Raw genomic sequence first — 25,339 nt, 5'->3', positions numbered from 1 at the left:
TGCCTGAAATGACTATTGTTCTTAGAGATATGTGTCAAAGTTAAAAACACTTGGCATTATGTTTTGCTTTCCAGTACAGTTTTTGAGTGATCTGCTTGGTCACTTCTTGATGCAAAGCACCTAACATGTTAAGATTATTTAAAATACTCATCAGAAGTAATTTTCTGTCATTGGAATATTACTGCCTTAGTCATTTATGTAATGAGGGATTTCAGATGAACTATTTTACTTTCGTAGATTAGAGGGTGGTATGCATGTGTATGTGTGAGGATTGATCCCAGAATCTCATGCATATCCCACATGTATTCTACCACTGAACTGCAACACCAGCCCTGCCCCACCCAGTACCATCTGTTGTTAATCAAGCCTTTTATACCCATGGACTGGTGGTAACAGACATTTGAGTTTCATCAGTGGATATGAAAAAATATTGAGAAAAGCCCAAATACCTTTGCCTACTATCACAGGAAACATTTCACTGATGTTTAAAGAGTAAGAAGAAAATGTATCAGGCATTTGAATGCCTTAGCAAGAGAAGGAATCAAGGTCCTTCTGATATTTAGCTCCTAACTTTAACATACACAAATACAAAGGATATGTAGGAAGTCTTTGAGTTATATTCCCCACACCACGCTAAATAAATGCAGAGTATTTCTTGGTTGACTTGTATTCTTCCTGGCCATTGTCTATTCACTTGAATACTTTTACACCTGGGCCTTTGGAATGGCTCTGTCTGCTCATCTCTATTTTCTCCTTCATCAGCAACTGAGGAGAGATCATCAATTTTCTTAATTCATGACCTCACTCAAAGTCTCTCTGTGATCTACCCACTGAACGTTGATTCCAGCCAGGAGTGTCAGTGGGTCTCAGATTTGAATGCTTGATTCTGTTACACCTTCCTTTCCTTCCTCCCTATATTGTAATCCATGTGCTCTTATTCAGCCCAGCCCTTCCTTCCCACCTCCACAGATGTGATTTCTTACCTGTTAAACAGTGGGGGGCATCTTTTCACACAGACACAGGTCCTCCGTGCTCTTAATGTATCATACTAGTACTGTTCTTTGTGTATGTCATTAGACTCAGATGTCATAATTTATTGTTTTTGTCTACAGTGAATGTTCCTCTATTTCACTGGCTTTTCTTGTTAACCAGGATTAGTTTTCAGACAAACATGTTGTCAAGTTATGTTTTTTTTTTTTAGATTCTCATTTCTTAAAGCTCTGTCGGGAATCTGAGTTTCTGTCTATTGCATTGATTAGATTTCTTGCATAAAAATCAGCTAATAATGCTTAAAAGTCATAACCTTACTTGTTCTTTCTCAGTTGTGGAAATATCCTCCCTCCAAGAGTTACAGTGTTACATGCAATTTAAGTTGTTGGCCAAAAGTAAATGCTTTGACATCTTTCAGAGTGTTACTTATTTTATTAAAAAAAAAAAAAGTAAATTTGGAAAAAGCTAAAATCCCTTTTTTTGTATTTTTTTTTATTCTAAAGATACAATAAACAGATATTTAAAATCCACTTTATAGGACTTGGATGTATCTCATTGTTAAGAGTACCGACTTTTCTTGCATGAGATCTTGTGTTTAATCACCAACACTAAAAATAACTGTATAGTATAAAATTTGCATTTGAGCATGGATATGAAAGGTTCATGAAACTATAGAAAATGGTATAATAAATGTCCATAGAGCCATAATCTACCACAGCACTCATCACCTTAGTTCCTTATTGTCCTTTCTCCCCACTACCTCATGGCAGATCTGATCTTCTAATGTATGCATATTCTGATATATTTCTGAAAGATAAGGAATATGTTGTTTTCAAACATAGCCATGAGATGCTTGACATACACCCAAATTAGTGGCAGTGCTAAGTTCCATTAGTTATTTAGATGGTGATTGGCCCTTCTCCCATAAACCTTGCATTTATAAGTTTCTTTGACTTAGTTTCTAAGTGAGGTCCACACACGGTGCTTGGCTGATGTCTCTTGACCCTTTTATGTGCTTAGTGCTAGATTTTTCTCTTCTTTCATTCTTTGTCTATAGCTTAAACTCTCCTATTCATATAACCTCTTATGTTCTTTTAGTTTTACCTACATGCAAATATATAATTAAATGAGATAAAATTTGGAGGAGACAAATACTTGACAGTTTTATGGACTAACTTTGTTCATTTAATGCTGATTCAGTATCTGATAAAATGAACACATTGCTATTATGTTTTTTTGATATGCCATAATCTTTGTTTAAAATGCTGAATATAAAGTTCAGTCTACCTCATGGTTTCTCTCTCCCGACCTTTCATCTGCTTTTGTTTCCAAACACATTTTAGAGGATGAATAAAATCACAGATGTCATTAAATGTCACATGGTAATTCTAGTGAAGGCTGAATCTTTTATCATGGTTGGGAGTTCATTTCTTTTGTTTTGGTTTATTCTGTCACTGCTAAAATTTTTTTGGCTAGCCCAGAGACTAGCAGGATAATATTCCCTACATTGGCATGACTTTCTCCCAAACAAATTGATCATGGTAGAAAATGCAGACTAAGGAATGTACACTTTCTACATTTAGCATGGTAAGAACTAGAAATATACTAAACTAAGCCAGGCAGATGGTCTCCTGATATTTGCTGTGTAGACTGTTATGTTAGTCTAAGGATGTAGTCTTAGAGAATATCCTTTAATGTGTATTTAATGGGTACTATACTCATAAAATATCAGTGGTTTCTCAAAAAATATATAGAAGAACTATGATTCTGGAATTGCTTTCCAACTAAATAATAAAAAAAAAAAAGTAGATGGATGGACAGATGGACAGACAGACAGATGGACAGACAGATAGATAGAGCTGTTGCCTTTACAAAGAGGATAGTATATATTTCTTATTGTCACCCCACCAGCCAGTGACTCAAAGATAGTCTGTGTCTCTTTGGAGAAGCTCTGACATCCTCCAAGACATTTATGTCATTTTAATATTGTCTTATGTTGTAGAATGGCATGATTAGACCGTCATGCATAAAATGTGCTGTCAGGGAAAAATGGCATCCCGTATATTTATAAAATAACCTTCCTGACAATCTTATTTTTCTAAAGATAACACTGTCTAATAAGACCTAGTAATTTTCTTAGCAACTCCTGGGAGCCAAAAATACCCTTTCTGTTTAACTACAGATGACCTTTGTCTTCTAACAACACCAAAAAATAAAAAACCCATACTTTTGTTTTATGAGGGAAAACATCCAAAGGTTACTTCTCATTCTGGTGGAAAAAAGAAATAATGTTAGGGGATTCTTGTGGCTTTTAAGGGAGAGAATTATCTTAATACCTGTCCCCAGCTCTATAGGAGGTTTGCTGAAATAAAACACAAGACTATTCCACATACATTGGCGTGTCCTTGAGAAATCTGCTTCTGTCTACATTTGTGAATATTTGTGAATATTTGGAGTATATTATTAAAGAATGCAGAACCATCTGATCTTTTGAGATGCCTTATATCCTCTTTTAAAATACAGGATGCTATAAGATACATTAGGATCCTTTCTGGTCCTTCTGTTCTAAATGCATCTAAATGGTATCCAAACACAAGTTCAGCTGTTATGCTAGTGAATCTCCGTTGGACTTTGTGTCAACTTGTTCTTTAGATAAGTGAGCGCTTTATAGGGTGTCTGCAAACTCTTAAATTTCCCAAGTTTATTAAGTAAACCCTGAGTCCATGCAGTCAGATAACCTAGCCTGCTATCAAAACTTCTGGTCACATTTTACATGGTCTCATGGTGTTTTCTTTGTTAACTCTATTGACTTCTTCCTCCCTTCCTTATTTATCTGTCTGTCTGTCTGTCTGTCTCTCTGTCTCTCTCTTTCTCTCTCTCTCTCTCTGCCTCCCTCCCTATTCATTCATCCCTCCTTCCCTCCCTCCCTCCCTCCCTCCTTCCCATACTCTGATGTTTTCCTCTCTCCCTTCTCATTGTATCTTCTCCTTTCTTCTCCTTTCTCCTGTGTGGGCCTGTCTTGTCTTTTTCAGGGCAGGGGATAGAACCCACCGGCAGTGCATATTCTAGGCAAGGACTGGACCAGTGAACAATGCTTACACGTGCCTCTTCCTGTGGTTTCCTTAGCAAAGTTTGGTGAAGGAGCAGTCATATACATGGTCAGCATAAGAGCAAGCATGATATAATCTATCTGTGTTTTATTTGTGCACAGTCTTGCTGTCTTTGAATTTGTAGCTATAGCAACTTTAGTTGTGACTATTATTTTATATATGTTAATATGATTGCCAGGAAAGGTTAATTTTCAAATACACGAGTTGCTGTCTTTCCCTCACAGCACATTTTATTCATGAGGGAATCTAATCACTGTTCTATATCTTCTTAGACAAATTCTAAGTGACACAGATGTCTTGAAGAATGTCACAGCTTTTCCAAGGAAAGAGACTGACTTGGGGTAACTGGTGCATGCCAATCATTTTTTCTCAGGGAGCCAATCCAGTCCTACAGAGCATCAGTTTGTTTAAGCTGGAGTTCTTAGGAGATGCGTGTTTCTTTCAGGTGCAGTGTGGCCTCTCTTGATCTACCAGATCAGAAGAGTGTCTGGCAGGCACTTTTCTCTCTTTATAGTTCCTATATGCTATTCAGCAAATGATTGAATTACTATGCAGGGGGAAAAATGCCAACCTAGAATGACAGTGCATCTGTAATTCCGGTGTGGCTCTGGCTTTTCCTGAGGACAGCTAATGACTATTCCCATCATCCCCTTGCTGTGGAGAGAAGCCACGTGGGCGGGGCAGCATAGTTCTTCCGGCTAGGTTTCAGCTCTGAAGTCCTTCACTCATAAGAACCATCTAAGCCATTTCCAGCAGTGTAGTGTGTGTGCTTCTACCACAGGAGTCCTATTGCATTCTGGGTGAGTTTAATAATTTGAGGGGGGGTTGGGCTTAAAAACAAGCAAACATAACAAACAAACAAAAACAAAAATACAGGCTATGGAAGAGCAAGAAACCTTGCAGATTTCTAAATTCATAAGTGTTGAAGATACAGGTAAGGTTAAAAACTTTCATTTTGTAATTTGACTGCTTTATATAGCAATGTTAAGAGGAGTTTTTTTTGTTTGTTTGTTTTGTTTGTGTCTTGAACACACCATGGTCATTCAGGAAGGATAGATTCTCTGGATTTCTCTCAGGGATCCCATGTAACAAGGAAAGCGGTGTTTATAACCAGGGTGAAGAGAAAACCATCTGCCCAGCATTGCTTTGTTTTGTTTTGTTTTGTTTTGTTTTTTTTAATTTGAGCTACTCTGCAGGAAAAAAAAATAGATGGCTTCCATGAAGAAATCCTTAGCAATGAGTAGAAAACACCAAATTGTAATTCAGATGTTGATCCAGTGTCTTTACAGAAGTAGGCAGGGGTGGAATGCTCAGGATTTATTGTACAAATGAAATTTGGCTTGCGTTTCATATCATACAAACATTAAACTATTATAAAAACTTAGGGCCACAACATTCATCTACAACCCCAGCTACTCAGAAGGCTGAGGCAAGAGGATGTTGAATTCTGGGTCAGCCTGGACAATGTAATGAGACCTTGTCTTAAAGTATTTAAATATAGTACGAATTTGTGATAGTGTATGTATATTTAGCTTTTGTGATGCGGAACTTCTGTCAGAAACATGATAGAATTGTGTGGATTCTCAATCTAGGGCTTACTCATATTTAAAAGAGACTCAAAATTTTTCCTTAACTCATTCATCAGTTTAATTATGTAAACAAATTAATGGAATAGGAACTCTTGGCAAGCAGTTACAAGAGAGTAGGCTGGCTGTGTTTATGAGTGTCTCACAGTTATTTGGTAATGTCTATTGCAAACCAGGCCCTCTCCCTTCACATTTACCAAAAAATAATGACATGCCAGTGCGGACAACGATTCCATTTTGCTTTGCTTTATCAGTGGTGTTTATGCACCAATGCTGGGTCAGTGATGCTCACCTGGGTACAGTACAACAGAAAGGAATCTTGTAGCAAACTTCCTAACAGCCCCTTGCATCTCAGTTTTGTTGCTGGGTTGAACTGAACAGACCTCTGTGTAGGACTCTGTCATTCATTGACACAGCTGTGGCCAGGGCTTGATGCTTTTCCACAATAATAGTGGCAGCAATCATTACTCTAAACCCTACCTAAATGGATTCCTTTATGGAGCATCAGCCGCAGTCAGCTTTAGCTATGACCATTACCTTTACATGTAAGGGACAATCAGTGAAGTCTGAAGGGAAAGATAGAGAAAATAAGGCAATAGGCTCAAAAGGGGACTGGTATGTAACAGAAAGGGATCACACGGCTAATCCCCTGAATAGTGGGTTATTAATGCAGAGAACTGTCCTTGGCAATGATCAGTATCCCTGACTTTATATTGCCATAACAGATACATTGTCTGGCAATAAGTTGCTAACGTTATTTATGATTTTTCTCCTTGCATGGTATCTACTAACTTACTATGGGAAGTACTTTTGGGTTAAAGCCTTCATGTACACAGTCAACATAAGAACAATCAGGTCCTACTTATCCATTTTTTATAGGTCCAGACAGTCTCGTTCTGTAGCTCAAACTTGTCTCGAATTCTTACTCTAACCATTCTGTATGCCCTAGGGCTGTGATGATAGATCCTGTCATTCATAACACTAAGTCAAAGATAGCATCTCCTTTAGGACACAGTGCTCATAAAGGTTCTCCTGAGGTCCTTAGTTACTCCTTCTAGCTCCCTTAACAACAGGGTGTTCCCGTGACTTGGTATATAAGTCCTGTTCCCTCAGGGCTTATATACCAAGTATGGATAGAAGCCAATGTACAAGATTATCGCTATGAAACGTATAGACTTGTGCACCATATTCACCTGAGAAGAGAAGAAAAGCTGCAAACATCCATAGGGTGTGCGGCGCTGTCTGTCTGGCAAGTTCTTCTGACAACTACAGCTTACTCTTGAGTTTAGCTGCTGCTTTGGATCGGTAGTATCCAAGTCGATTCATATCATGTATCACCTGGGACTTAATTCCTGCTTTACAATTCATGATGTGTTCAAAGTTGCTGTGGATGAAACTGCTAAGCCCAGTAGCCACGCCTGTGTGAGATAGCGGCTGCCTCATTTCCAGGGATTCGCTTATATCAAATGTCTCATTATACTACCTTTAAGTAATGATCTAAGAATGTTTTTTTTTTCCCAGTGGAAATGTGTCAGGTCTAGGTACTTTGGGACAGCATTGTAAAAGAATAATCACTTCAGGGAGAAATATTTTTAAGAACCAAAAAAGATACTTTTTTGTTTTAATGTGCCTTTATGAACCTTAGTTATTTTGAACATCCCACAAGATCAGCAAGTTCATGGAAGAAGGGTGCTATATCTGGCTTTGGCTTATATCGTGGCCTATTTTTATTGTTCATTTATAATTTAGGTAGAAGTGTATCCATTTGTGAAGGATGTTGGTTTTGGTTTTAGTAAGTGCCATAGAATTTATTCTGAAAGAACCTTCGAAGTGGGCTACTCAGGTGGGACAAAGGGCATCCTTAGCAGCATGTTAGGGATTCAGGCACCACTGGGAACTGCTTGTAGATCAGCACCTTTCCACGGGAAGTATGGTAACAGCTCACTGCAGGTGAGGCATATACTTACTGTTGCACAGGCACAGGTAGGACACTCAGCTAATCCTGTTACCAAATGGAAGACTGTCACCAAATGGAAATCTTAAGAACAAAACCTTTAGCAGGTAAGGCAGTCTTCTTCCTCCTCAATTAAAAGCAGCTGCCGTGGATTAAAAATTAATATACCTATGGAAACAGTTCTTCATGTGAAGAGATATTGTTCGGTTAAAAGGATATGGGGTGTGGTATATCAAACTGCTCTCTATGCTTTGATTGCATGAACCAAATGATGCAAATGACATTCTCATTATAATAAGGATTCTCTTAGCATAGCTGGTAGAGGGTAGAGATAATTGCCAAGCTTGGGATTGGATTATAGATTCCTAAAGGATGCTTTTAGTGACATTCTGAAAAGCTCATTTATTGAAGTAAGTTAAAAAAAAATTGTCTTAGGCCAGAAATGATGTAGCTCAATGCTACAACATCTCCCTACCATGTGGAAGCTCCTGGGTTAGCTCTCCATACCGTAAAAACCCTAGCAAATGTGATATCATGGAACTATGCATCTAGCTCCATTGTCAAGTTTTTCATAAATTCTGATCATTAAATAAGAAAATTGAGTCTTCCCTACTCACCCCCTAATACTTTACCTACAGTAAGCATGTTCTCTGTAAAATCTGTTGGTGGTTGACATCATCCTGTTATCTGAAAGAGGGATTTAGGAGAGTGAGGACCATAGTCTTCTAGAAGGGCTATGACTGAGATCACTCCTTTAAGTTGAAGTGGTTTTGCCTCTCCTTCACAGTTCCTTCTGAAAGCTGTGCTATTCCATGTGCCATAGACAGGAGAACAGGAAAGAAGAAACCGATACAAGAAATCAGAAATGGAACAGTCAAGATGTTGACTACTCTGGTCAGGAAGAATGAAAATAAAAATGTAGAAAAAAAATTTTGTTGAGAGTCATTACAAAGTGGGCTTTGGAAACATGGGAAAAAAATAAAAGCAAAATAAAATGGGAAATCCATGCATGGTGGGTCAAACAGATGTACATAAGAACATTGACCCATGCAAGTAATAAACTAGGCATGATAAGCGATAAGGAATTTAAAAATCCATGGGAATAAGTCAGTAGATAAGATATCTCAAAATAGATTTTCTTCCTAAAGAGGTAGACAGACTCTTGACTGGTGAACACTGATTAACAATAAGCCCTTCCACAACCTTGTAAAGGAGGGAGGGCCTAATTCTAAATGCCCTTGAGCCTCAGGAGTGGGTATTTGATTTCATTTAGTGTGTGTGTGTGTGTGTCTGTGTGTGTGTGTGTGTGTGTGTGTGTCTGTGTGAGTGTGTGTGTGTGAGTGTGAGTGTGTGTGTGTGTCTGTGTGTGTGTGTGTCTGTGTGAGTGTGTGTGTGTGTGTGTGTGTGTCTGTGTGAGTGTGAGTGTGTGAGTGTGAGTGTTTGCACGTGCATGTGTGTGTGCTCAGTGGTCCATCCCTTTAAGTTTTACATCTATAAGACTGTCAGGTTGGAGATGTAAATGTCAAGTTACCACATGAAAATTTTATAAACCAAAGGATGACTTGTTTCTATGTTCCTGGTTCCAAACAGATGAGTCTTATAACAGATTGATACCCAGAGATAGCAAACTGTCATCTGTTTCTTCAAAAGAATGTTGGCAATCAGACACTTTGTTGTCAGTCGTCTGAAATGCAAAAGGTGACTAGGCAGATAGCATAGAGTTGCCAAAAATAAATGATTGTATCAGTCATTGCTATTTAAAAAAAAAAAATCCTAGTATTGATGTGATCTGTTCACATCACGCTTGAGCCGTGCTAGAGAAGAATTTATATTTAATCGCAGTGGTGATTCTCTCCTCAGAATAGAGTGTCAACGTTCCCCTCTTTCTTTCCTATCCAGCCACATCTACATCCACGACTGGGACCAGCCATCTCATAAAGTGTGCGGAGAAGGAGAAAACTTTCTGTGTGAATGGGGGCGAATGTTTCATGGTGAAGGACCTGTCAAACCCCTCAAGATACTTGTGCAAGTAAGAAACGAGTTCCTCTCTGTGCCTCTTACCTCTGACTGCTTATCCCATATTGTCTTGTGTCATCGTGTCCTCCGTGGCTTCTTTTTCCTTGCTTTCTTGCATATTGTTAAATAATGCTCATTTATTTGTGGAGGGATTTTTGAAATGTTTACACCATTTGCCATCGCCTCTGTCATGTCCAGAATTGATTTTACTTTTGAATGTTTTAGGGTGTTGCTTATATTTGGTTCTTGATGGGTTGAGTATTTTTTTGTTTGTTTGTTTGTTTGGTTTGGTTTTTGCTGTTGTTGTTTGGTTTGGTTTGGTTGGTTGGTTTTTGGTTTTGGTTTTGGTTGCTTTTTTTTCTTTTTTTTTTTTTCTTTTTGCCTTCATGGGAATAATTTTGCTTTCCTCCTGGTGTTCTTAATAGCTACTGAAAGAAGTGTGCAAATATTGTAGAAGGTTGTCAGTTTGGGTCCTTCCTTTTTTATCCCATGTATTAATTGAGCCGTGAGGTAACTTTTTTTTTTTTTACCCTAGTGCCCACCTGCAAGGTGAAAGGGGCAAATAAAGACAAGAGAGCAGAAAGCTACCTGTGAAGTATTTCTTATGCTTGGGATCATGGTCTTACCCCATAATTAGTTTTCAAAACAAACCTTAAGGTGCTCTTTCTGGTTATTAAAAAAGCATGGTGCATGTGTTCAGAATGCATTTAGCACATCTTGACAGCACTGTCTTACAGAAGCAGGACTTGGACTGTGCTAGCCTTATAGACATGTCTACATTGTCCCTTTCCTTCCAATGGTCTGAAGTAGTGGTAGATGCACCATTAAAACATATCAAATTGAGCCAAGTGTGGTGACACACGCCTTTAATCCCGGCCTTCGTGAGGCAGAGGCAGGCTGATTTCTAAGCTCAAAGACACTCTGGCCCTCCGAGTGTGTTTCAGGACAGCCAGAGCTCATAAGAGAAAACCTTATGAGCAAAAGCAAAACAAAAACCAGCCAACAGCAGCAAAAAGAAGTATAACATTTATATTCTCTCACCAGCAACATAAAACTGTATTTTTCTGGGGGGGAAGTGAGGAAATAGGGGGAATTAGGTAACAGCAAATATTTAAACTTTATAGTAAAAAAAAGTCAATAGGATAGCATGTATTTATTTTGTCATCATTTTAAGTCTATTGATATTTGCTTCATATTATGTGGATTCATAATTCGATGTGGATAAAACATGCTTTTTATCTCCTATTGGAGCTATAGCACAGTTGATAGAATGCTTTCTTATAAACTGGATTTGATGGTGGCCATATATGACATTAGGCCCAGCACTGGGGAGGATCAGACATTCACGGCCTTCCTCTTAGGTGTCATAGTGAACTAGACAAATGGATGGAGCTGGAGAACATCATACTAAGTGAGGTAACCCAGTCTCAAAAGATACTCACTGATAAGTGGATATTAGCCTAGAAACTTGGAATACTCAAGACATAATCCACATATCAAATGATGTCCATGAAGAACGGAGGAGTGGCCCCTGGTTTTGGAAAGGCTCAGTGTAGCAGTATAGGGCAAAACCAGAACAGGGAAGTGGGAAGGGGTGGATGGGGGAATAGGAGGAGGGAAGAGGGCTTATGGGACTTTCGGGGAGTGGGGAGCCAGGAAAGGGGAAATCATTTGGAATGTAAATAAAAAATATATCAAATAAAAAACTGAAAAAAAAAAGAAAAAAATGGAAGAAAATAGGTCCTAGCATGGCCATAGTGCCAAGAGAACACATGTTCAAGAAGGATGTCCAGTGGATTTTATCAATGGAGACTGTTTACCAAAGCAAATCACTTCTGAGAATGAACCATGAGATTCTAATTGCAGTAACTCAACCAGCAAAGCATCTCTTTAAGTTTTTCAAAAGCAAGTGTATAGAAAACCAATTATCTTCATCTGTATGTGATGCTGTACTATGTGTCTTAGTTTAAATTACTCTTGAAGTTAAGATTGGTTGTAATCCTGAAAATTATCCGTGTTTGTTTATAGCCACCTTTCAGCATTAGCCTCCAGTTCTACCAATTTGCTATAAAATGGAGCACAAAAAGAAACCCCCCACACCACATTTGAAATGGTAAATAGTGATGAGCATGTTTTATAGTCTCCTATAAGACCTTCTTTTATCACCTGAAAAATACAAGCGGCAAGGAATTACAATCTGTAAGATGTGAGGTTCATTTATTATACTGGGAAACATGGTGATTTTCCTCTGCTCTTAGGCATAAGGGACCACAGTGTTTTAATAAATCTTGGGAAAAAAATACCTTTAAATTCGAATTCCTTAAACTTTCCCCTGTTAAAACAGTTCTACCCCCATATTATCTCTGTTTTGCATTTTTAACTCTGTAGAGCATCTAAGTCCACTATGTTTTAATTACAACGATGAAATATGATCATTCCTTATCATGGGCTTTGCAAAGATTTACAAGCTGCATGACCACATGTGAGAGTTTCCGAATACCTCCGAGGAACGAGCGCAGTTCTTTTCCACAGATTAATTTTACCTATTCTGCAGCCCTCCCACATCCTACACAAAACACACAACCAACCGCATGAGTCCTATTCATCTGTTCTATTTGGCATGGGGCCAACAACTGTGAGGTTTTTTTTCACCCACACAGTGTCTCATTAAATTTTAAGTACTATCCAGGAAAACAAAACGTACTTCCTTTTTTTTTTTAATAAATCTTGAAGTGAAGGGTTTGTTCCATCTCTAGTAATTATTGAATTAGCTAACTGGGAGTAAATACTTGGCACCCTTCAAACCAATTGTGTGGTATATCAGGCTTGTCTCCTGGTTCTTGGAAAATTACCTCTCCTTTTCTTCTTTTATTTCTTTCCTTCTGTCCCTTTTGTCTTGACAAGAATAACTTTTAAAGATTTCTTTATTTTATTTTAAAAAGAACATTTTTGGCATTGCTGATTTTAGCTCTCCCCCCATTTTTTAGAGTATAACTTGATTGATGCATCAGAACAATTTGGAGCCTTCCATTAAGAATTGGAATACTTAATTTAGCATACACACAAAATAGGTAAAGCCTTATAAAGAAAATGGCCTTATATTAAAAACATCTATAGCAATAAAAATAATAATAATTCAGCTGGGCAGTAGGAGTACTTGTCTTTAATCCCAGAAGTTGGGAGACAGAGGCAGGTGGATCTCTGAGTTCAAGGCCAGCCTGGTCTACAGACCGAGGTCCAGGACAGCCAAAGCTGCACAGAGAAACCTTGTTTCAAAAAACCAAAAATAAATAAATTAATTAATTAATAATTAATAATTAATAACAATAGTAGTAGCAATAATAGTAATAATAACAACTCAGAATTTAAACAAAGTCACATGATGTGCCATGTCCTATGATAATGTACTGTTCACAAAAGCACTTGAATAGAAACAGAAAGCATAAAAAAGTTTCATTGGCTCATCAAGAACCTGCCTATGAAGCCAGTTCATAGTTTCCATATGGTCCATCTGCCTAGAACAGAAGCATTGCTGAAGCATGAGCCACTTAATTCAAAGTCAACTCCATCCTTGACCAAAGACATGACTCAGAAACACCACAAGCATGGAAGTTTCCAAGGAGTCGAGAGACTGGTCACCTAATCCACCGTTGTCCACTTCCTTGGAGCTGATCTGGATTTTCCAGCAAACCTCTTCTGTCCCTTTCCTTAGAACAAGGTATTCCAAATGCATTAGCCATAATGCAGATAACTAGTTCTCAGAGCAGACGTTTGATGGTTACATGGATTTGCCCATGGGGACCAAGTGAGGACTTGAGCATTGGTTCTCATCCTTTGCACTACTTTTCTCTCTACAGTAATTTAAGATGTATCCACGAAAAAGAATTAGTGACTATTCCAGATTATACAAAGAGGATAGGGGAGCAGGTCCAGTTCCTGTCTTCTGATGCTCTGTCATCATATGGTGCAAAGCAACAGGATCATTTGAACATGAAATTGTCCAGATTCTTTCTTCACTTCCCAATGTGAGCAGTTCAGTGGAGAACTTGGAAGATGTGAATGGGAAGTTTTTTAACCTAAAATTTATTTTTCCAACAGACAATGCTTATAAATGTGATATATTGCCCAGAGGACAGATACAGGTTTACAGTGAGGGATTTGGGTTTTAACCACCAATTTTGGTAAGCAGTCCTGTGTCTTTCCATTTTCAACCCTCTGGACACTGTCTTCATTTATAACATAGAGTTACTATGTTTTCCAAAAATTTCCCCAAGGAATCAGAAAAATTAAATGAGTTCATCTCTGCTAAAGTACTTTTAACTTCAGTAAGACTTTTTTTTTTCTCCTCTAATAATAAAAAGTAAATTGTACTATTTCTCTGTAGACATTGAAAAAATAGTTATATTTAATCCCTATTTTTCCTTATATTTAAAATTTTTATGAAACCACCCTCTAACTTTGTAATTTTTGATTATTTATATCACTGATCACCATATTAATATTAATATTTTTGATCACCAGTTACCTCATTTTTTTAAAAAGTGAAAATTAAAAATCAGAATTCAGTCTACACTTAAAAGATAGAGTTTCCTTCACCCTGGACTTCTGGTGATGTTATATAATTAATGTCAGTACATTTGTGTAGATCATGCTGTATTATATATTGTTAAAACATATATCATTATGAAAATAAAACTCTTGGATATCAGGTCACAATAACATGTTACTGTAACTTACATTTAGTAAATGAAACATTAATATTTGCCTGTAGAACTGCTCTATGCTAGGTCCTTTTACAAACATTGATGATAACATGAGGCATAGTTCCCTGGTCCCTAGAAGCTTAGTGTGTGTAAGGAAATGACATTGCTATCTGCAAGGGAGAGAATGTGTTCCAAATAACACAGTGCTGACTTTTAAGGCAATTAGAATTTAAAGGGAAATACAGGACTAGAAAAAGAGAAGAATTTACCAATGTAGCTCTTGTGTCTAGAGTCCTTCCGGTATACTAGGCTATCCTTGAACAGACAGAAAAAAACATCTTTTCTCTTCTTTCCTTTCCTTTATTATTGACATGCTAAAAAATGTTTCATTATATTATTTTTAAAACAATTTACTTTTGTCACATCTCCTTCCCATCCCTTCTCTCTCCTCCTTCCCCACATTCTGTCTCCCATCCCTGTAGCCCCTTCTTTCATGTCACATCTACCCTTACCCTGACCCCTACCCTTTCTTACCCCTCTTGTTCCCATGACCTCCTACCTAGTTTTGTAGCCTATACCCATCCTTATGTCTCCTTATAAACATACATACAAACACTAGAAATTAGGATCTGCATATGAGGATGAAGATGGTGGTATGCCTCCCAAGTGTAGCACCTCCACTGCAAGAAGTAAAACAAACATAAAAAACAGACAGAAACAAAAACAAAAATGCAAACAAAAAACTCTGTTCAACAGTATGTTCAATAGTATGTTCTATACATGGAACAGGAAACTTTAGGTATTGTGATAGCTAGAAAGGAGCCAGAGTAACTTTGGGAAGTAGGAAGATAACACCATGATCCCAAGAATATGCTTAGCTGCACATGATAGGGAAATCTAGGGACTAAGACACAAGGGAAGAGTCAGCAATCCTAGATTAAGGATAAAGTTTCACAAAGATACTGTCAGAATGGTAACAGCAGTGCAGTGATGTCTACCCTTTCAGCAAAGGAGTTGACATAAAACAGGCGTGGTGAGAATTCATTTGAATTTTAGAACATTGTAAATACCATGCTGATTCCAAGTGCAGAAGAGTTTTTTTTTTTTGTTTTGTTTTGTTTTGTTTTTTTGTTTTTTTTTTAATAGCAAACTTCTCTGTTCTTGGGTGCCACCATATTTATCAGAAACAGAGAATGTGTTAGAAAACTGGATGGGACTCTAATGATTCTAGATACTGAGCTCTTCAGACAACCATGTCTTCAGCTTTTTTCTTTTGTGCATAGAATTCTACCACTCTTAATATTTATGAGTGCATTTAGACTTTGACTTCCTAGTGTAGACTGAAGAAAGTCCTGCAGGAACTAATTTAGGTGCAGTTCTGTCTAGAATTAGAACATTGGCTAACCTCTCTGCATAGCCCACTTCCTTTGTCTTTCTTGCATCAGATAGCAACCATGTGTGTTGATTAGGTTCCCATGAGGCAGGCTCGAGTTCATGCTGAGTATCCAGGGATAAACAAAACCACACTGACCTCTTCCTTTAGGAGACATGGGCCAGTGAAAATAATACCCATGTTTTAAGCAATCGATTTAATAATCAATTATTGATGCACCACGTGCCATGAAGACATTTAGGGAGCTTAGGTCCTTAAGGAATGAGAGACAAAGGTTTTGTAGAGGGACAGAAAGTATGAAGCTGCCACCTTCAGACTGTCTATGTCAAATAAAAATGCAGTTTCAAAATATTTCCCTTGAATAATTTAAAAGAAACCCATTTAGATGTCTCATCATAGAACAGGTCTGTTAGCACAGAGGAGAATGAGGTAGTGCCTCAGGGCCTTCAAAGTGAAGACAGACCACAGATGAGCAGCCAGTATGTCATGTGTCACTGTAACCTGGTAAGGTACAGGGTGATCCTGTATCTTACAAACAGATCCTGTATCTATTGAAGTCCTTTGCCTTGACTGAAGGATGTATCATGTTGGATAAACGCTGGTGAATGTTATAGTCTCTGGGTTAGCATTTCACTAGAAACAGTACAAGCAGAGTGTTTGGTAAGACCTAAGACTCCGGCAAGGAGAAACATGTTTCTAAACACTGCCACGTTCACTGTTAGTAAGGAAACACATTTGAGAGCTAGTGTGTGCTTTTCCTCAGTATTGACTCATGAGCCCTATGAGGCCACTATATGTATTCTGTTATCTCATGGATTGGAAGTTAGTCCCAGGAGCATAATAAAAGAAGGGAAGCCACCTACCACCTGATCAGTAATGGGAGGTATATGCTAGATCTGAAAGAAACATTATTGGAACATTTTCTATTTAGTATTTTCTTTAATGCTGTTAAGGAGGGCATCCTCTTGAGGAAACAAATCGCTTTTGCAGATGACACTGTAAAGGACACTAAAACACAAATTAGAAAAACACATATAAGCCTCAAGTATTTTCACTTAAAGGCTGATAACAGAATAAGATTCATCTTAGAAAAATGCAGACTAATAGTAACAATACATTTGGGGGAAAAATAATCTACAATGCAGATACTCAGCCAGTGAGTAGGCGAGCTTTGGCCTGAATACCAAGTGAGCTACAGGGTGAACAAAGTCTGTGTTTGCAATGTGATACTGTAGCAAAGCAACCCAGAAATCTGGATGCTGTATCCATGGGCAACTCTGGTTTCCAGAGTAACAGCAGGAGGTTTTGACAGCAAGCAGAATGAGTGACTATTCCCTAGAATGAGTTTGTTGACATTTTCATGACTTGGTATTTGTAAATATCAACACCAAGTAGATAAGTTCACGTGTTTTACAGTATAAAAGGAAATGCCACAGTTAGTATTGAAGAAGAACAGAAAGACGTGATATTCTTTCTGACAGGGTATTTTAAAAACTAGCCAAATGTTTCATTGCGGAATGATGACTAATGAGGAGAAGAATACTGGCCGTCGGCTTTCTTTCCTCCACTGTTCTCCAGGGACAAAGATGAAACCAGGAAACAAAGGAAGGAAGATGTCTAAAGATGGCTTACAAGTTGACTGTAACTGATAAATAGTTTATAAAATTGGCCAACTCTCTAGAACCAGATCTTTCTTGGGAATCTGTAAATATCTTTGAGTATGTCTAGTGTTCATAAACTGATTCTCAAAACACATGCATCTATGAATGAATCCTTAGTAAATGTATCTGATCATTCGTGAAGTATTATCACTATTAAACTGTTTTTCATAAGGATTCAGCTATGTTTATTAATTTAATTAAATGAGTGAATTATTATTGCTGTTGCTCCTGGTTGGAAAGATTATAGAAAATTGTTAGGGATTACTAGTTGGCTGAAAGAGCATTCATGGGCCTTATAACTAAACTAAAGCCTTGGACCTCACATGTGAGGACAACGCTACGTGAATCATACCTGGAGTCTAAGCTAAAGCAACTCTGGGTAATCCTTAAAATTTATCTTAACATAGACTTAAAAATGAAATGATTTCATTAAGCACTATGTAAAATTAACAACACATAGTGTTATAATAAGTATCATTTTAAGAAATCCTAGTATTTTGTTACTACTGTAAGACAAAAGTCTTGATTAGAATAATTCTTTTTTTGTTGAATCCTAGGTAATCTTGTGTTTAAATAACAAAATTTAGCTGTTAGATAATAGGCTTTCTCATAAATAATCATAACCCTTCATCTGTAACATGGCAAACAGTGTTAAAGGTTTCTACTTGAGGGAGGAAATCCCCAGGTACTGGTACTTCTTATTAAAATCATTTTGGAAGTCCACAGAGGAAATTTTATTTTAAACTCTAAAGATAAAAAGTGGATGTTAAGATTAACTTGTTTTGACAAGTCAGTTTACTTGTCGAAGTTTTAGGTATTCAGTCTGTATCAGACATTGCACATAGACATCATCCAGACTCTGGGTTAGGCAGTAGAGATGCAGAATAGTACGATATGACCACAGTTCACATCCATCACACACAGCACAGTTAAAGAGGTGTGGACCCGGCATGGGACAAGGCACAATGACGAACCAGGGAAAGAGTCCCTTGCAGAGAAAGAAGATGGAGTCAACCAATGGGAGAGGGCTAACAAACAAAAGCTGAATTGTCATCCCATTAATAGTAGCTGTATCTAGAACTAAGATCATTATGTTACAGTGTTATTGGACACAAATGTTTTGTCTGATTACATAACAGATAACGCAACACCCCACAATGATAATCTAATATGATACACACGAGGTTCATAATGATTAGATAATGGATAGGAAAGTGTCTTTAACCCATTTTTATAGTTGACACATGCCCTTTAATCACAGGTCTGGCATTTAAAATGCCAAAATCATAATTTCCTAATAAATGCCTTCCTTCTCTCATGTAACTCTTGACTCCTTAGCTATTTATTCATGTCATAACCTTTAAATATGAGCAGTATGAGCAATTCTTACCTCAGGTCTCTTCCAACCCCTATCTGTTTCTCTGTCTCTGCTTCTCTCTCTCTCTCTCTCTCTCTCTCTCTCTCTCTCTCTCTCTCTCTCTCTCACACACACACACGCACACACACACACACACACACACATACACACACACATACACACACAAGAGAATTCATATGGTGCCATATTAACTATAGAAAACAAATAAATTATAATATACTCAATATGAAATTTTAATTTTTATCAAAGAAAACAGGTAGAATGAAATGGTCTCTGTAGAATGGATCTGTAATTCTGGAACGAAGTATAGAAATATCTTATGGGATTATGTTCCTGATTTCACGAACAATAAAAATGTGTTCTCTTCAGAAGGGATTTGGTAAAATAATCTACATGAAGTTTTTTTTAAAATATCTATCTAGACATTACTATTGAAGCATGTACGATGACAGCTTTATAGAAATACCCCTACCATATAGGTCATTTCTTGTATATTGTTCTAGGTAGATCTTTCTCTTAATTCCTCCAACAAACGATTATAAGCAAAAGTAAGCAGAGGGTTCAAGTACTTTAGATACTTCAGTGGAACAATCTTGATACATTTTATATACATATTTGTATATTCATGTATTGATGTTCTTTTTTAAAAATTTATTTTTATAAGTATATATACTTATATGTACATCATATATGTGTGTGTATATATAAGTGTATATATACATATCATATATATGCATATATGACACATATGCATATACATATACATATATATATATATATATATATATATATATATATATATATATATGATGAGGAAATGTGCACATGAGGTCGGAAGAGGGCATCTGATTCTCTGAAGCTGGAGCTACAGCCAGTTAAGCCTCCTGAAGTGGCTGCTGGGAACTGGAACTGGGTCCTCTGCGAGAACAACATGCATTCTTGATGGCTGGCCCATCTCTCCAGCCCTGTTGATGTTATTCTTAATGATCACAATTATACAGCACAAGTACTCTTGTAATAAGAGTTCTAGAACTGCTAGGATTTTTATACCTTTATGCAATAAAATAATTTTATGTATCACATTACTTAACAGCATTTTTTTTTCCTGTTGAGTTAGGCCAGAAAGTCAAATAAATCACTTTTAAGGTAGTTTAACTAGTAGATTTATTCATTTATTTGATGCCAAACTGATAGTGTTCTGTCCTGTTTACTCTGGAGACAAAGAGACATATATAAACATCAGTAGGCCATGAAGTATTGGCAGCACAAATTATTCTAGATGAGTGGTTTTATACCAGTGATGAACTATGTGGTTATGGGTATTGAGCATTCAATTATGAATTTGCACCTCTAAGTATATTTGCTTTATAGAACTCTTCAGTACCTGCTTTTTAGGACTTGATATTAGGTAAATCAAACCCAATCTAAAGTGCTTTAGATACTAGAGTAAAAAGCAGTGTGAATGGAATAGGACTGTCATGTCTAAGCATGACCCTCTGTATAGTCCTATAAACAAAATTATACCAAGTCTTGCATATTTACAAGTAAATTGAGGACAACAAATAAAATATAACTTTTTACATAAGTTCAAATCATCAACCATAAACGTCAAAAGTCCATGTCATTATCTATTTCTGAAGAATAACTTTTAATTCCAAAAATATATTTTTCTTTTAGTGGAGGTAGTTGGATGAATGAAATTCTACCAATAAAATTCTGCTCCGTTTCCTTCAGCAATATTAAAAATAAGGCTGAATTTGTAATATCTTTGTGGGGGGAAAAAAGAAATAGGAATGGTCATGTCCTTGTCACTAACCATGAGAGAATAAGAGTACCTTGTTTTGTTTACATGTTACAACTTCCAGTTTAACAAACAGCTATGAAATGAGTAGAAACGTCAGCACATCTACAGTCAGGTAACAGGCCTTTTGCTAGCAAAGTAGGGGGAACCTCAAAAGCTAATGTCAACTCCAGTGTTTTAACTCAGTAAGCTCAGCACTCAGGGTGATGCAGGATGAAAGCCCCGCCCCCATGCAGGATGAAAGCCCCGCCCCCACGCAGGACCCCGCCCCCACGCAGGACCCCGCCCCCACGCAGGATGAAAGCCCTGCCCTCGTCATCCCCTTCCACCCACAGTCTCTCTCTAGTTAAAAGTTCAGTGCCTAGTCTTCAGAAGACCGAAGAAAGCAACAAAAGTCTGTAAGCCGCAATTTGGTGGGACTGGGTTCCTGGGTGTCCTGTCTTGTGTTTTCTACGTTCAGCACCGGGTCACTTTTAGGACTCCATATCCCATGGGAGGAAAGGTACCAAGCTGAAAGTTCAGCGTCTTGAGCGTTCGGTTGCTTATCACGTTTTTACCCTCTAGGTGCCAACCTGGATTCACTGGAGCAAGATGTACTGAGAATGTGCCCATGAAAGTCCAAACCCAAGAAAGTATGTTCAAATAAACTGAAATCTGCTTTCTCCCCCAAACTACAGCAGCAGTCGCAACCACTTGGTGCTTTTACGGCTCAGCTGTAACTGATACCCTTTGTTCTAATTATGGCTTTTCCACTCAGGGCATAAACCCACTGGCTGGAGTCACGGTTGTGTGTCGTTCAGTGAGATCCCGCAGTTAAAAGTTGAAAGAATGGCCAGTTGAGTTGGCCTATGGTTCAGGGAGTCATAGCAGTGAACCAAGCTGAAATCATTTTCTACCAATTTCTTTGACAAGAGGAATAAAACATCCATCACATCTGTTGTGTGACTACTTCGGATTTAAACGTAGAACCTGTCCAAATTTTTAAGCGCTGGGGAGATGTCAGAGTGCGAAAGCCACAATTAGAACGCAGGGTCAGTTCCTGAGGGTGAACTCACCAGGTTCTGTCAGTGACACTGCAGGAGCTTCTCTCTAGCATATGCTCACCTCTTCTCTTTTTCTCTGTTTTTTCTACCATTGTTTTTTTGTTTCTTCTCTCAGGTGCCCAAATGAGTTTACTGGTGATCGTTGCCAAAACTACGTAATGGCCAGCTTCTACAGTACGTCCACTCCCTTTCTGTCTCTGCCTGAATAGGAGCATGCTCAGTCGGTGCTGCTTTCTTGTCACTACATCTCCCCTCAGAGTCACCTAGAGCTAGAGCATTCTACCAGGTCTAATATTGACTGCCTCTGCCTGTCGCATGAGAACATTAACAAAGCCACTGTGTTACTTCTCTGTTTGTGACTGGTCGGTTCTGAGTTACTAATAGGTGTGTGAGGCTCCAGATGTTTCTGAAATTGGTACTGCAGAATGTGATGCAAATTGATAGTCAATATCCAAGAGTGAAATTATAATAAAGGCATTTCAAACTCACTTGTATTGATAAAATAAAATCATTCCACCGAACAGTGCATCTTCTGTATCTAATGTCAACATCCTGAAAAGGCTGTTGTCAGACTGTAACTGCTATACACGTGAAATGATGGTAAGTTCATTCCGGCTCAGTGTGTTATTTACAACAAATAAACATCACAAAAAGGGTTCAGATGTTTTTCTTCATTAACCAAAGTTCACATGTAGGCATAAAGACAAACAAAACACTACTAGGTAGGAATAATTAAAAGCAAATATCTCCCAGCAAAGGAAATATCCAGGCTTATATTTATTCTTCTTGGGAAATATGTAATTTAGAATGAGTTTAAATAATCACTATTCCCTTAGCCTTTCTTAATATTCATGTTATTCTAAAAGGTAATCTTAGGAGAAAAAGGCTATTATTTCTGAAAACTAATACTTCAAAATGTAATCATTCAAATCTAGAATAAATATGTAATTGTTTAATGTAGAGCTGACAAGTTAAGCTAATGTCTGTGAGATCACAATGTTTTAAACATCATTTCTAAACTCCTCACTCAACATTGTAGATAATTGCCCAGTAACTAAATTCGATGTTTGCTCCTCTCCTATAAATGGGGATGATAGTGTTTCTGTTCTGAAACCCTTAGAAGATCATATTCGCTTATATCCCACTTAACCATTTAGATTGTGAGTTAGTAAGTTTTTCCTAGAAAGGTTCAGATAGTAAATATTTTAAGGTTTGTAGTAATGATGTCAAAGCTAAACACCCTCCTTGTAGCTTGAAGACCGTCATAGGCTATGCATGGGCTGACATGTGTTCCACTAAATCCTTATTTACAAATGTTAGCACCGGACTGTGTTTGTCAATCCTATTATCAGAAATATTTTATAGCACTCACTGCAGTTTAAATTCTTAAAACATTAAAAATAATTACACAAACTGGTCATTTATATGTCTAAAATGATGAGAGATTTGCCCTCGGTTCTGATCCCTAAGACAAATGGAGTTCTGCCAACAGTCATAGATGTCAACACTGGGGGCGGAGGAACATCAAGCTCTGGGAAGTAGATGTTACCCACAGATACATAGTGTGACCTTGACTCAAAAAAGCTAAAAAGTCCTAAATGTCATCAGAATAATAGTTTGTACTTAGTAAGATGATATTTATATACCTGTATAGACTTTGTTATCAAAGATGGTTCCATAAGCCATAATTTTCCCTTGTTAAAAATCTAGCAAATAGGCCAAGCAGTGGTAGCACACACCTGTAATCCCCATACTTGGGAGACAGAGGCAGGCGGATTTCTGAGTTTGAGGCCAACCTGGTCTACAGAGTGAGTTCCAGGACAGCAAGGGCTACACAGAGAAACCCTGTCTTGAAAAACAAAAAAACAAAAAAAGAAAGAAAAAAAACACCACCACCAACAACAACAAAAAAAAACCCCTAGCAAATTGGTATTGCTAAATTTTGAAATATCACTATATTAATAAATATTTAAATGATAGCATTTATCCAACATGAATTTTCTGTTCATAGCTCAGTAGATAGGATAGAAGGTAGAAATAGGAAGGAAATAGAATTTTTTTTAAAGAATTAAAGGCACTTTTTAAATTAAGTGCTTGTACTCAAATAGCATAGATTTAGCAAACTCATGTGATAATATAGGCAGAAACCCATGTTTTAGACCTTACAGAAGAGAGATAGTTCTTCTAAGTAAGGTGTCAGATAGCTAGAGATGTGTTATACTTTGAAAGGAAGGTTCTCTCACTAGATAGAAGCAAACATCAAAAATCCAAACATTTCTCAGAATAAGACCTTAGTTAACTCTGCCACTAGTAACCACCAAAAATGTTCCCTTTCACTTTTTAGCCATTTTCCCTTTTATTTGACATTATTAAAAAATATCCACTACGTCTGAAGTTCAGAACTGAGGCTCCTTAAATAAATCCTTTAGTAAGCACCCAGTGACACTTTTGGAAGACATGCAGGAAATTAGTATCCATGTTTAACTTGATTTAACAGGGACTGATAGGAAGCGCAGTGAGGAGGCCTGTGTGTAATGGCTTTGTTATTAATGCCACATGTCTGGAGGAGCAAGCGTTTCCAATCAGACACCATTTTCCAGAATTGTCTTGCCCAGAGTTAACTTTCTAATCTCTGTGTCTGATGTTCTCAGTTTGTATCTTTGATAGAAGATGGAAAGGCAGAGAAATACATTTTGTTCTTCCACGTTCAGGTAACAGCGAATGCCCAAAGAAAATCTACAGGATTTTCCCCAAGAACGCACTTGAAATTGTAATTGTTTGTTTATAGGCACACTGTCTTAGAGAACATAACATCAGTTTTAAGGAGAAAAAAGACTCCTGCCTCAAAAGAAGATTTAAAATTTACCAACCCATATTTGCCATTGAAGAGTAACATTCCAAAGACAATATATACTTTCAAGTGTTTAAAATGTAATTTACATTTTATTATTCATATATAAACTTACATTTATTACTATATAACTTACACATTCATTCTTATCACCATATCCTGTTGAACACTGACTGACCTATAAACACTGATTTAAATTATGAAAGTGGGATGGTTTATGACAGCCATATGTCTTGAAATCTAACATATAGTATTTCTTAGGAAAATGTCATCTACTTTAGTTAGCCTTTAATCTGACCCATTATAGTACAATTGTTAGTTAATAAGATTGTGATATTGTGATCACTAGCCAGTGGTGGTGGTGGTGGTGGTGGTGTGCATGTGTGCATGTGTGTGTGTGTGTGTCTGTTTGTGCAGGGAGCCCACACTCAATGCATAGGCTTAGTGGAAGGAAAGAGAAAGTATCACAGCTTCAGTACCTCGAGGTAACATGGGACAGGTCCACCCTGGAGAAGCTGGAAAACCATAGGAGCTAAATATAGAACAGCCCACATTATCGATTGTTTTAAAAGTGAACACTTAGAACTTGAGTCACATCCTTAAAATGAGTCAACTTAGCCTTTGAGTCATAGGTGCTACATTGATTTCCAAATGTTTTAAGAACTTATTAAGATAATGTACTCATCAAACATGTATCTTGATAATATTAGAATAAAGAACACTCCACATATGACAGAATTGTCATAAATTCTAATGAGTGTGAATTTGTGTATGTGTGTGTGGTATGTGTGGTTGTGTGTTCTTCACATAGAAATACTATTACATTCAAAGAGTTCAGTAACAATGTAAAGTG

General features: G+C 37.4%; 1 protein-coding gene across 13 annotated transcripts in view; it reads left to right on the top strand.

The window, feature by feature from the left end:
* Nucleotides 1-25,339, top strand: part of Nrg1 (neuregulin 1) — a 1,103,601-nt gene that overhangs the window by 1,062,282 nt on the left and 15,980 nt on the right. For 8 of the 13 annotated variants that reach the window (XM_052162554.1, XM_052162545.1, XM_052162544.1 and 5 more), the window contains 2 exons: nt 9,540-9,669; nt 21,751-21,809. In XM_052162554.1, coding sequence (XP_052018514.1) covers nt 9,540-9,669; nt 21,751-21,809 — 189 coding nt within the window. Of the gene's footprint in view, nt 1-4,832; nt 5,035-9,539; nt 9,670-21,156; nt 21,225-21,750; nt 22,090-25,339 lie in introns of those variants that run through there. The other 5 variants (XM_052162547.1, XM_052162543.1, XM_052162555.1 and 2 more) reach the window with 4 other exon arrangements.

The sequence above is a fragment of the Apodemus sylvaticus genome, chromosome 18 (genome assembly GCF_947179515.1).
Source record: "Apodemus sylvaticus chromosome 18, mApoSyl1.1, whole genome shotgun sequence".
NCBI lineage: Eukaryota > Metazoa > Chordata > Mammalia > Rodentia > Muridae > Apodemus > Apodemus sylvaticus.
The sequence above is the reverse complement of the archived record's forward strand: the minus strand, read 5'-3'. Positions and strand labels throughout refer to the sequence as shown.